Source organism: Caloenas nicobarica, chromosome Z, assembly GCF_036013445.1.
Source record: "Caloenas nicobarica isolate bCalNic1 chromosome Z, bCalNic1.hap1, whole genome shotgun sequence".
In the NCBI taxonomy this organism is placed as follows: Eukaryota; Metazoa; Chordata; class Aves; order Columbiformes; family Columbidae; genus Caloenas; species Caloenas nicobarica.
In genome coordinates this window covers 10,201,108-10,213,517 of record NC_088284.1, presented here as the reverse complement: position 1 = coordinate 10,213,517, position 12,410 = coordinate 10,201,108, and the positions used below count along the sequence as shown (strand labels likewise).

Here is a 12,410-nt window from a genome sequence, read left to right as displayed (position 1 = left end):
GAGTCAAGGTGAATGTTTTCAAGACTATCAACTTAAAACATTTTACAAAAGTGGAGCCATTGCTCAAATGGAAGCCACATGTCTCATTCCAATAGAGATTTTTCAAGAATTAAATTTATATAAAAAATTAACACCACAGGGGTGTGATCTCTGTGATTCGAGACACAACTTCCATGACTGAATTCCCAGAATCCTCACACAGAATACAGTGGATGGAAATTTCTCATGCAGTCAGGACAACTACTGCCGAGAACTAAGCAGCACTTATGTTTCTCTGCCACACTTAGGAGAATTTGAAGCCAGATAGGAAGTTTCAGAAGTGCAGCATTACAACTGTATGATCAGAGGCACGAGTTGCACTTACATCACACAGATGTTTAAGTGTAGTGAGCCTCTGTTTTGATTTTTGAGGGCAATTGTAACATAACATGTGCACAGGACTGAATACACACTCATGAAATACTGACACCTTCCCTTTAGTGGGTTTCCTAACTGCATGAAATAACCTTTGCACAGATTTTAGGAAAAGCAAGTATTATAATAGAATACCTTCACTGGTGTCTCTGAAAACATTTTAAAACCTTCAGTAATGTGAAATGAATCTAATTAGTTCTATCGTACATCGGCAGTTAGTTAAATTTCTGTCTAAAATTAAAAGCCTTTACCTTGCATTTTGAAAACAAAATGCTCATTCCTTCCCATACATTCTGTCTACTCCTACTTTTTTCTTAGCAAATGCAACATCATTATCACTAAACAAGAAAGCAAAGTGAATTGTATGCAGCAGAATTAACACACAAAGAGTATAACTTCTGAAAGGCTAATGAAATTAGCATTAAAAGCATCTCATTTAGTGGGACACAGCATAAGAACATGGGAAATCCAATTACACTTACAGAAGAAAGAGTGGAGAGAGGTGAGAAAATCGTCTAAGGGCTTGTGCATAACTAGTGACTGCAGTTTGCCACATCCTCTGTGACAGCTATCAGTAATACTACAAACACTTGACAACAAACCGGGGATGGGACTGAGCTACAAACATCAGACACCAAGGCCAATATCTACTGCTGCAGTACTGCATTATAAATGGTCAAAACCTTGAAACCATTTATTATGCCTCATTTGTAACTAGCCTTTTCTCATTCAGCTGTTCCACGCTATTCAGATCTGCAGCCTGTGTCCTAGGATGAAGCACTGCTCTATCAGGAGCAGAATCAAGCTCAGTTTCTTCCAGTTCAGGCTTGTCTGGTGCATGCTCTTCTGCCTGATCTTCTTTCTGCAGTTCACCTGAAATCACGTTCTGCTGATCTTCTGACTCTTTACCAAACTTCTCTCCCAGCTCTTTGTTGGATGTATCATCAACAGGGCTTGCACCAGATGGTTCTTCAGAAAGTTCACTGTGCACAGTGCCAGGCTGCTTTGAAGACAAGTTTACTTCTATATTTGCATCAGTCAGTTGATCTGAGACTGCAGACTTTGAGTTTGCATCTGAACTGACTGTTCCTAACACCTTGTCATCTGGTTTTGACAAAGCCTGTGGTGGTACATGTGGTTCCTTTTTGGCAGAGGTCTCCCTGTTGTCTTTTTGCCAGGGAAAGGAGAAATCTAGCTTTTTGCCAAATACTGCTCCTTGGGCACTCTCTGGCTTACTCACCTTTTCTTCACTACCTCCTTCAAATAAAGTCGAAGAAAGTTTCTTAAAGCTGGACATGAGGCCCTGATCTGCCCCTGCTTTATTAACAGAAGGTGGCTGCTGAGAGAAGAATGACCCAAATGGCTTTCCAGTATCAGCAGATGACATAAAGCTGAATTTTGGCAAACTGGGCATGTTTGGTATTTCAAAGACTGTTTTACTGCTGTTTGCATCTGAGGGAACGTTAGTAGGTTTACCCTGTTTCTTCAGGTCACATTTGGAAGCAATCCCTTCTGCGGGCACCTCATCAATTACTAGGTGTTTCTCCTGTTCAGCAGTTTGCTCTTCTACCTCACTTGTTTTCTCTTCATTCGGCTGCGCTAGATGAACATGGGGCTCATCAGCTGGAGCTGTGGGTTCTCTAACATTGCTACTGACCGTGTCCTGCTGATCAATACCAGCACTGGCCTGATCCCCTGTAACAGCAGGCTCTGATTGAAGCATAGCGCTCTCCTGCAACTGGGAAAGGTTTGCATCTGCCTCATTACTTGGGGCTTCCTTTTCCAGTTCAAGCCCATCAGTAGAGCCAGTCGGAAGGATGACAACATCTGCCTTGTCTGTAGAAGCAGCTTGTCCCTCTGCCACATGTGGAGACCCTACATCTAGTTGGTGTATATTTACATTAGCCCGGTCAGTGGCCTCAGCCTGCACTGTATCAACTGCATTACTGAAATCAGACTGGCACGGCTTTGTGTCTACCATCTCAGAGGGCTGTGCATCATTACCCAACTGCAGAACCTCGAGGGCCTGATTTTCACAAGAGACTGCTGTATCTGGAGCGATACTCCAAAGTTCCTCTTCACAGGTTTCAGAGTTCCTATTCTCCTCAGTTTCTATTTTCATAGGAGACTCTTCTGCGGAGTTCTCTTCTGCTGAAACGGGTACTATATCTGCCTTCAGAGAGCCTGTGACATCTCTTTTAGACACTCTGGCTGCAGCAGTATTTTCTGTCTCCCTAGAGTCTTTTGCTGGAACAGACCCACTGACATCTTTCACACTAGCACTTTGAGCTTTAGGGGTGGATTTTGGAGGCATCTCTTTTGGAGGTTCTTTTGGGCCTTTGAAGATGCCAAAGAGATCATTTGTGAAAGCTGGGGCTGGGCCACTGGGGAGGGATGAGAAACCAAAGAAAGAGGAGCTTTTCTTCTGTGCAGGAGGAGGTGCACTAGCTTGAGGTTGGGAAAAGAAACCAGATAATGTTTTGGGTGGTTTCATTTTTGTCATGAAACTTGAAAACATTTCAACTGAAGAATCCAGCACTGATTTATCACTCTCAGATTCCTTAGGTTTGTTTTGCAAATTAGATGCCTCTGGCATTTTAGAGGGAGTGTGTAGCTCTTGTACCTGTTGTAACCTGTCACCAGGAGTTTGTTCAGGTAATTTACGTTCTGGTAACTCATGTTGTACACATACTTCTTCAGAGACTGCTTCATTTTTTATGTCACTCACAATATTTATGTCACTTAGACCCTGGGAATCCATTTTATCACCCAAGGCCACACTATCATCTTTCTTTTCAGAAGGTTGTTCTTTTGAAGAATAAGGCTCTTCTTTATCAGTAGGAAATAAAACACTGTCCATTTTCCCTGTGCTACCCAAAGCATCTTCTTCTGCCCCTAAGGAAAGAGTCTGTTGGCCATGAGAACCCTTCTGCACACTGGGAGTCTGAAGGCAAGAATCAGAAGCAGACGAATTGGCTCCTGCAACATCATCGGTCTGTGGAAGCTTCTCTAAGTCATTCTCTTTAGCTACCTCAGCAACACTTTCCACGTTTTCCTCTGCCAACATTTCTGATTTATTTTCTGGGATTGTGAGGTTATTTGACATCTGTTTGCCAGTCACTGCTGCAATAATATCATCAACTTCTTTTTTATTGTCTGCATCTTGTTGCCTGGCAGAACTGCTAATTTTGACACCAGAGTCAGTAGAAATATTTTGCTTCACATATGGCTTAGAGTCCGCTGGTTTAGCTGGTTTTGTATTGTCCTCCTGTCTTGGAGCAGTTTGTGGCTTTTCATCCAAAAATGATGTCAAATTGAAGAAGCTGAAGCTCGTACTTCTTTGAGGTACACTCCTCTCAGCAGTTGGGCCACTGAAGAACGAGGGCAGATGAAACAGCCCCTCTGTTTCTTGCTGCTTCCCACCAGCAGGAGCAGCAGCAGGTGCTGCAGGCTTTGGTTCGTCTGACCCCGTGAAGAAGGAGAATAAGCTCCTACCGGCCGGCTGTGCTGGCTGCGATTTCGAAGCAGTGATACCAGAAAAGCTGAATGGCAAACCGAAACCTGACTCTTTAGGTGCCTGGTCTGGCTTTGGCTTTGCCTGATTAACTGTGCCTCCTGAATGATTTCCTCCTTGTTGCTTTGGTGCAACCATGGGTACGCTGCTTTGTTGCACAGCTGACGGACTCTGTTGGCTTGTTTTGGGACCTACACCTATTGGCTTCTGCGAAGCACTTGCAGGATGCACTTTTTTACTCTCAGGAGACTCCTCAGCTTTACCTCTTCGTTCTTCCATTTGTATCCCAGGGCCAGGAGAGACAGGCCTGTCCATGCCTTCTGTTCTCACCCCTCCCTTGGGGGTGGAGGACAGACATGGCATACTGGCGCTCTGGAGAGTCCCAGACTTCTCAGTTTGTTGTCTCGACTCAGCCACAGTTCTGCTATTGGTTTTTGGCAGAGTCGTAGTACTTGGGGTTGGCTGAGAAGACACAGCCTCCACCTTGAAGATATCTCCAAGGGATCCAAATAACGATGAGATGCTGGAGGTTTCTTTCCGTTCTGGCTGTGTCACCTTTTCTGGTTTATCACTTTGACTTTTTTCCAAATCTGGTGATGGCTGCGGTGCTTTGCTTACTTGGGTTTTAAAGAAATCAAAAAATCCAGAAGTTTGGCTTTTGTTGGCAGTTGAGCTCGGAGGAGAATCTTCTCCAAGACTGAACAATTTGAGAGCACTTTTAAATAGTGTCTCCTCAGGCGCAGCGGCTGGGTGGCTCTGATTTGGCTGTGACTGCTTGGGTTCACTAATACTTGCATGCCCTTCAATATGCTTCGAAGGTGGTGTTGCTTTAACAGGTCTGTCTTCTCGTTTGGATCTGCCATCTGGAGTTTCTCTCAGTTGAGAAGGAGATTTTGTTAGTCCTGTTTTTTTAGCACGGATGTTTTCATTCTGATTTAATTCTGGCTTTTCATTTCTAGCAGCCTCCAAATTAAGTTCCGATGAAGTATTTCTTCTCGGTTCTGACATAACAGGAAACTTTTGCCCTGTTCGTGCCTCATCTGATTTCCTATTTGGTGCAAGAGATAAAATATCAGTTTTATTTTCAGATGACTTTGACTGTGTGTCTGTTCTCTTCAAGGCAGAATCTTCTGATGTCTCAGGGTCAGGACCTGAAGACTTTCCAATTAGTCCACCCAAAGCAGAAAATAAAGAGCTAACTTTGTTCACTGGTGTTTTCTTATCTTCCTCGGTCTTTTTTGCTTCTGTTACTTTTTCAGTAGATGCCACAGTTTCTTCAGCTTTAGGAGCAGATTGAAACAGATGGAAACCAAAGAATCCTGATGACCCACTCCCAGTAGTTGTTACGGGGACAGCCTTATCCACTTCCTTGGTGTGGACTTCTTTACTGGGCGATTTACTGAAAGCCGCTCTGGAATGTGTTCTGAGATCAAGGGTTAGCGGAGACTCCTCTGAATAATTCAGGGTTTCCTTCTCAGGTCTAAAATCTACTTTGAGTTTTTGAAGTTTATAACCTGAGAAATCTAACGGCTGCTCTCTCTGATAATAAATAGACTCTTCAAACATTTGTGAAAAAGTCTCCAAATTCATGTTCATTAGCTGATCGCTCCTCTGCAAAGCCACTGACAAATCCAGAGGTTTATTTGTTGTATAATCCTCTAAAGACTCTTCCTCAGCAAACCAAAACAGCTCATCTTCGCTGCCAAGAGGGACTTTAAAGCCACAAACAGCAATTGTGTTGTCTTCTAGCACAGCTCTTGGGATGGAATCCATCTGAAAATTATAATTCCAGCAGTCTGGGTAGGAATATGTTTCAGGAGCACACACGTAGACATACTGTCCAGTGGGATCAGTGAGCAGTGAATACACATACTGGCTGTCACTGTACATGTAGTACCCACAGTCACCATCTTCTGATGGCCACCATATACCCTGCTCAAGCATCATTAGCCACTCCTGATACTCCTGGCTATAGGATGAGTACACAAAGCTCTCATCCATACTTAAAGTCTCTTGGTCAATTAGAGTCCACATAGTTCCATCACAGCCGGAGGAGTAGCTTAAATCCATGGGCAACTCTTCTAATGAGTAACTGCCATCTCTTTCAAATGGTGGAAAGTTACTATAGCTTTCATTGAGAGAATTAGCAGTCCATGTATCATTTTCTTCTGAGCAAACATCTTGAAACATTAACTGGTCAAATGACTCATATGATACCACACTTAAATCCAAACTCTGCCCATCAAAACTGGCATTAGTCTGCCAATCCATCACATTTGCATTTCCATCCTTTTTACAGAGATTCACTACCGTATCATTTTCAGGCCAGCCCAAGACCTGAGGGGGCGGAACAGAGTTCTGGTTTAACACGTAGTAAACTGGTACTGCTATTTCCTGAGTGGCAGCCAGTTCCTCCACTTCATATTCCCATTCAAAGCTGGAATGGCTTCTTGTTTCCTGATAAGCTGCATACTTCTCCATAAGGTTATAGCTTTTATTAGTTAGATTGAGAAATTCATTTGATCCTTTGTTTAAAAGGGTTGGAAAAACTCTAGATTCCACATCCTGGTAAGGAATATGCCTACTGTTTATAGGTTTTCCAGATAAGTCCTGTACCTTGTCTTGAAGATTTAGAGCATCAGGGAACACAGGACGCCCACGGTAGGAAACATGGGGCTCAGCTATTTTATTTACTTTTGCACTGGACAGGTGGTCAGTAGTTTTGGAAGATTCCACTGTTTTCACATTATCCAATTTCTCGTTTGGTTTAGGCAGGAGATTTTTGAAGAAGCTGGAAGATTCCTGCTTTTCTCCACCGCTGCTTTGAGTGTCCAAAGCCATTCCTGAGTTGCTGGGTTTTGCCTCCGAGCTAGAATCCTCACCTCTATCAAAAAGCTTCATGAAGCCCAGAGAGTTTGTTTTCACTTTCTCTTGCTTACTTTCAGACAAGTTTTCACTTGAAGCAAATTTAAATAAGCCAGAAAATAATCCAGGAGAAGTGCTTTTCTGGCCATCACACTCGCTTTTAGCAGCCATGTCTTGATTATTTGCTATGTTTTCATTAGAAGAAATGCGAAGAATTCCGGAAAGAAAACCTGGTGTGTGCTTCTTCTGCAAATCATCTGCACCTGCAGCTTCTGGCGCTCTGGCTGAAGAGATGGCTTCAACTGAGCTGTTATTCAGGTCTGGTGCATTTAGTCCTTCTCTTGTCAATCCTCCTTTTGCATTTCTAGGTTCTTCCTGAGTACCCTTAGTTCTCTGCTGCTCTCCTGCAGCCTTAAATGTAGCAGAATCACTCTCGTTGTGTTTTTTTATGTTTACGTGGGCACTAGATAGGTTTTCTTTATTCATGTTTTTTGTTTGTACAAGTTTCACCTTATCATCTGATAAACTTGGAACAGAGCTAGATTTTAATGAAATGGCATTTTCTGAATTACTGTTTCTGTCTTTAAGCAAAGAAATGCCACTAGAACTCTGATTAATTCTTTGGTCCTGTGAAGGTGCTAGATTTTCTGCAGAAGAAAATTTAAATAATGAAGGAATAAAACCTCCTTTCTCATTCACATGTTCCTGCTTTTCTGAAAAACCCAACCCACTGAAAAAAGGAAGTTTCCCAGTGAAAGGAAAGAAGTGTTCTTCATTTGATGAACTGTTTTGTCTTACATCCTCCTCAGACTTATGGCCTTTAAAATGCCCCGATGTACCTTCGTTCTGCCCGTGTTCAGCAGAAGGAAGTAACAACTGACTAAAAGACTTTTTGAGTGGACTGAAAAAGCTTCCAGATGCTGTACCTTGATCTTGAGGCTGCGAATTAAGTTCCTCATTACCTCTGTTTTGCTTGTTTCCCAGCCCATGACCTGTGTTGTGCTGGTCCCCTGTGCGACTTGCAGAAGGCTGCTCCTTGGCAGAGGGTGCACCTTGTTTCACAGCGGCATCTGGCTGATTGGTAACACGATGTACATCTGACTGCTTCTGTGGCACATCCTGCTGCCTGGGAGTCAGGAGACCATCAAAATTGGCTTTTAGACTGAAGGAACTGACTGAGCTCGTAAGCCTGCCAAAGATGGAAGACACAGAAGTGCTGCTTGCATTTATCTCTGCCTCGCTTCTGGACTCACTTGTCCGTATCTCTGGAACAGTGCTGCTGGTCCTAGCTGCTGCTTGTCCAGATGGCCTTTCGCTTCTGTTTGCCTCATCAGCTTTCACAGCATGACTGTCCTCCTTGGTGTGCTGCTCCTTTGTGACTTCTTGTTTTGGCACTTCTTTCTCAGAGAAGATCTTTAAAGGATTAAACATGCCTAGAACAGAATTCACAACCAAATGTTGGTTCTGCTGGCTGCCGGCAGCAGTTCCTTGTGATTGCTGCAGATGATGCGGTACGGAAGCCTTACTGTCCATCTCAGCGGATTCTGGCTTGTTGGAGCTTATGTTCTGGGCTCTTTCATCACCACTCACCTGGGATGGTAGCAGAGAGTGAATGGAGAACTTGGCATCAGCTTTATTGTCTGTCGTCACAACAGAAGATGAACTCTCATTTTTGGTCTTACTAGACAATACCTTCGAGATTCCACTTTCCGATGAGTTTCTGGTTTCTGCCTTCTCTGGAGTGGAAGAAACAAGCTTTTCAACAGAGGCTGTGAGCTGCTTTGTGCTTGACCCCACCTTTTCAGTGAAGGAGCTGAACAGGGAATTCACAGTATTCTTCACACCTGACAGGTCTGGGAGAGATTCAGATTTTCCCTTGGTACTCTCCTCTGCAGCAGGATGTTTGCTCTGTTCAGGCTTCCTGCTTTCTACTGAATTACCAGCACTATCCTGCTTCAGTGACGTGCTCTCAACATTTTTTCTAGTCTCTGGCAATGCACCAAATTTGCTGATTTCTTCCTCCTTTTCAGCCAAGTATTCTGAAACTGATTCTACGAGACACTGAAGTTCATCCATTGTGTCTATATACTCCTCGCTGGGTTCTTCAACAGGAGACAGTGTTAAGTCTTGCATAGGATGACCATGCTTGCTCCCTTTAGTCTTGTGTTCTTTATCACAGCTAGCCTTTAACTGGGAGCCCAGATTTGCAGGGTAATTAACAGTGAAGTTTCTCAAATGGCTGATGTCAGAATCATGCCACATTTCTGAAAGCGTAGCCAGTTCCTCCCCTTCATCATCTGAAACTGGCGAGTACTGGAACTCATCAGAAGCACTGCTGTCAAATTCCTCAAGGATACCCACAGGCACAAAAGTGTTATCTGGCATCCCTGTGAGTTTCATGTCTTCACTGTTATTGAGGTGAAGTGAGTCCTCATGGTTCACTCTCTGCTTGTTGGGCAACTTGCCACTTTTAACCATTAAGCCATTTTTATATGGACGCAGGACGGGATAAGCAGGTAACCGTTCCTTATTTTCAAAGCTACTGTTATATTTTCCAGTTCTATCATATACCGGGAAATCATCATTCCGTTCAGAACTAGTTGTCACACCATTGAAATAAACCGATTTCTCCCCAGGAAACTGCAGACCCTTGTTACTGTGCAGGATTATTTGTTCACTCTCTTCAAAATTGTACCGCAGCTTCTTTTTCCTTCTCCTGTCTATTGTATCATATTCCTGAGGATACCTGGGGACATTTACAGACCCTGACTCCACACACATATTTTGGCAGCACCTTGATCTTTCAACATGATTGAAATTTTCTCTTTTTGAGAGAGTTTCCTTCTTTTTTATGTTCGTTTCCTGCCGACTTCTATTTTTATTACTCTTTTCTAAGAATTCCTCTATTAGCTGTTTTCCTAGCTCTTCATAGTCACTCTTCTGTTCTTCTTCTCCGTCTTCAGAGTTAAATGGAATGATCCTGACTCTTTCATTTCTAGCTAGAGATCCTTGTCTAAGAGGAGAAATAAACGGGGTGGAAAAGGAAGAGAGGCAGCAAAAAAATAGGAAGAGGAAAACAACAGTTTTTAAAGAAAACTCTGGAAAGGACAGAAAAAACAGTAATGAAAAAACATGCATTAAATAAAGGCAAATTAAAATGAGAAAAATCCAGAGATAACAAAACTGAAAACCTGCCAATCTACTACCTTTACGCTTCAATCAAATAGTCAAAAAAAGCAACACGGGTTATGATATTCCACCTGTTACAGCTTCACAAAATTTAGAAATGCCTGTTTGAAGGAGAACAGCTTTTTGTGATTGAGGGAGGGCACACAGCTTTGGCTGTACCAGTACTCTGCTGTTGCTTTTTTAGGCATGCTGAAAAAAGCCACTTATTACAGTAACAGGACTACTTTGAGACACGGTGCCCACGCACACCGTTCCACTATGCTGCACATGCATTTTGGTCACTCCAGGCTGCAGACGTTGTTTTAGCAGTATTCATGAAGCACATGGGCGCTCTGTTTCTCCCAAGGGTGGCTGCAGAGCAGAGTTTGCACACAAAGCCTCGGGAGCCATTGGACCCCAGGGATGTGGAGACAGGGGATAAAATGCAAACTGTGCACAGCAGCAATACGAGGAGTTCCAGCTGCTCCTCCGCACCCACTGCAGCTAATGCCCTCAGGAGGCTCTCACCAACACAAAATGAAGATCCTCGGAGCTGGTACTGGATCAGAAGGCAAAACAAGACACTGGTGATGGATATCAGCCCATCGTAAACCTCAGATGCTTCTCGGGATCTGTACTTCTCATTTATAAGGCATCTAAATAGATCCAGCAATCTATACTTATCCATTGCGGGAGAATAGATTAAAGCAGCTAGCATTTTGCTATCAAACAATCTGAAGCTTCCTAGAAACCCAAGTAAATGACCCTCGGCATTTTGGGATTAATTCCCAGCCCTTGCTCAGAAGGATTATCTCAATGGCTCAACAACTCAAAGGCTAACAGCAGAAAGTTTCCTCTTTATCTAAATTTCACAAAAAAAGAGTTCCTGTCAGCCAACATAAAAATAAACAGGTAGAAACTGGATGTTAAAAAAAAAAAATCAAAATGCTCATCTGAAAGATGCACTGCAGCTTTGTCTCACATCATTCACTGTTGGCAACTAAGGAGCACAAGGGCACACGTGCCCTGACCCCCTAATAGCAGGGCAAGAGAAGGGAAAAGGCAAAGGGCATGTGGGCATTGTATGGATACTGCTAATACAAGAGTCTACACCTTGAGAGCTGCCTGGGGCACCCAGTATAGGACACTGACTGGAGAGCCCTGAAAAATAAATAGGTCATTGTGTTTTCACTGCTGCTGCTTTAGCGCTTCACTTCCATCAGTATTAGCTAATTTACACTGATTGGAAAGATACTCATTACTTTAAGTGAGCCCTGTTGTACACAGTTTAGAACACTTACTACATTTCTTGCTTTCAATTTTAAGTCAGTAATTGAAATTATTTTCTTAAAAAAGCTAATGGAATTTAAAAGACTCCCAGGGCCACCATAGCTACTGGATCAAGCCCTTCCAAATCTCAGCTGAAAGAAATGGGAGCTACATGAATGCCTGAAGAGCCATTAGCTGCAAATGCTGAACCAACAATTGACTAATTTAGGCATAAAGAAAATTACTTTTATTTCTAATTGAGCTCCCCCCGTGTTTCCTTTGCTATTCTACAAAGCATTCATTTTACTAGAAATAAAGCAATGACAAGAAGTCCATCACCTGAAAGGAGAAAAAGATGACAACATCAGCCCAGCATTAAACTACCACAGAACTGAAACGGAGCCAAGGGCAAACAGCAAGCATCAGCCGAAATGTATCACAAGACCACTTCACGGCAGCAAACAGCAAGGAGACAAGCACACAGGCTGCAAAGACATTAACCCACCTATCCGACAGCTCTAGAGAGCGCCTGCTCTCTAGCGAGCACTGGCGGCTTGTCATTTGACTAGACTGGGACGCAGACTCTAGGTCAGTCCGGCCACTCACAGTGGAATCTAGGCTATCGTATCGCCTTGGAAGTAAATAGAGCAAGAGCAGGGAGACACGGAGGACACATGGTTACACAAAATGAACATTGCAAAGAAAAGTTAGTGCTTCAAAAAAAAAAAGCGCAGGTTGGGGGAAGATGTCAGATATTCTGAAGCCAAACTGGCTGTTGGCAGCAAAACACACTCCAAGGACAAATAAGAATAATGCTTGTTGTCCTTAGGAGAGGGGGGAATAAAATACATATACTTTATGTCTATTAAAGGAACACAATAACACGTAACAGCTGGTAAAGAGGATCAGAACTCTTCCATTCAAACTCATATGTTGTAAGAGAAAAAAAAAAAACACAGGTGTAAGTAGAGCCAGTTTCAACTGAGGCATTTTGGCACAGGCAACTTTTTGCCCAACTTAAGACAGGTTCTAGCAGAACCTTGTCTGGTTCTTCTGGGTCTGCCCAGGACAGCCTCCTGCAAGGTGTCGTTTCCTCAGCAATCACCAACTGCAGCCTGCCAGGAACACTGATTTCATCAGGTGGCTGCCTGGTCCACAGCACCTAGAGCTGCTAGGAGCA

At 43.3% G+C, this 12,410-nt stretch overlaps 2 protein-coding genes across 4 annotated transcripts in view; both read right to left on the bottom strand.

Moving 5' to 3' along the window:
* UNC13B (unc-13 homolog B) overlaps positions 1 to 12,410 on the bottom strand; it is a 222,371-nt gene that overhangs the window by 141,878 nt on the left and 68,083 nt on the right. The window lies entirely within an intron of this gene.
* LOC136001383 (uncharacterized) lies at positions 1,112 to 11,799 on the bottom strand. The gene is made up of 2 exons (XM_065655653.1): positions 11,736 to 11,799; positions 1,112 to 9,806 (listed from the first exon to the last, which is right to left on the bottom strand). The coding sequence occupies exons 1-2, from the start codon at positions 11,789 to 11,791 to the stop codon at positions 1,112 to 1,114; spliced, it is 8,751 nt and encodes a 2,916-aa protein (XP_065511725.1). The 5' UTR covers positions 11,792 to 11,799.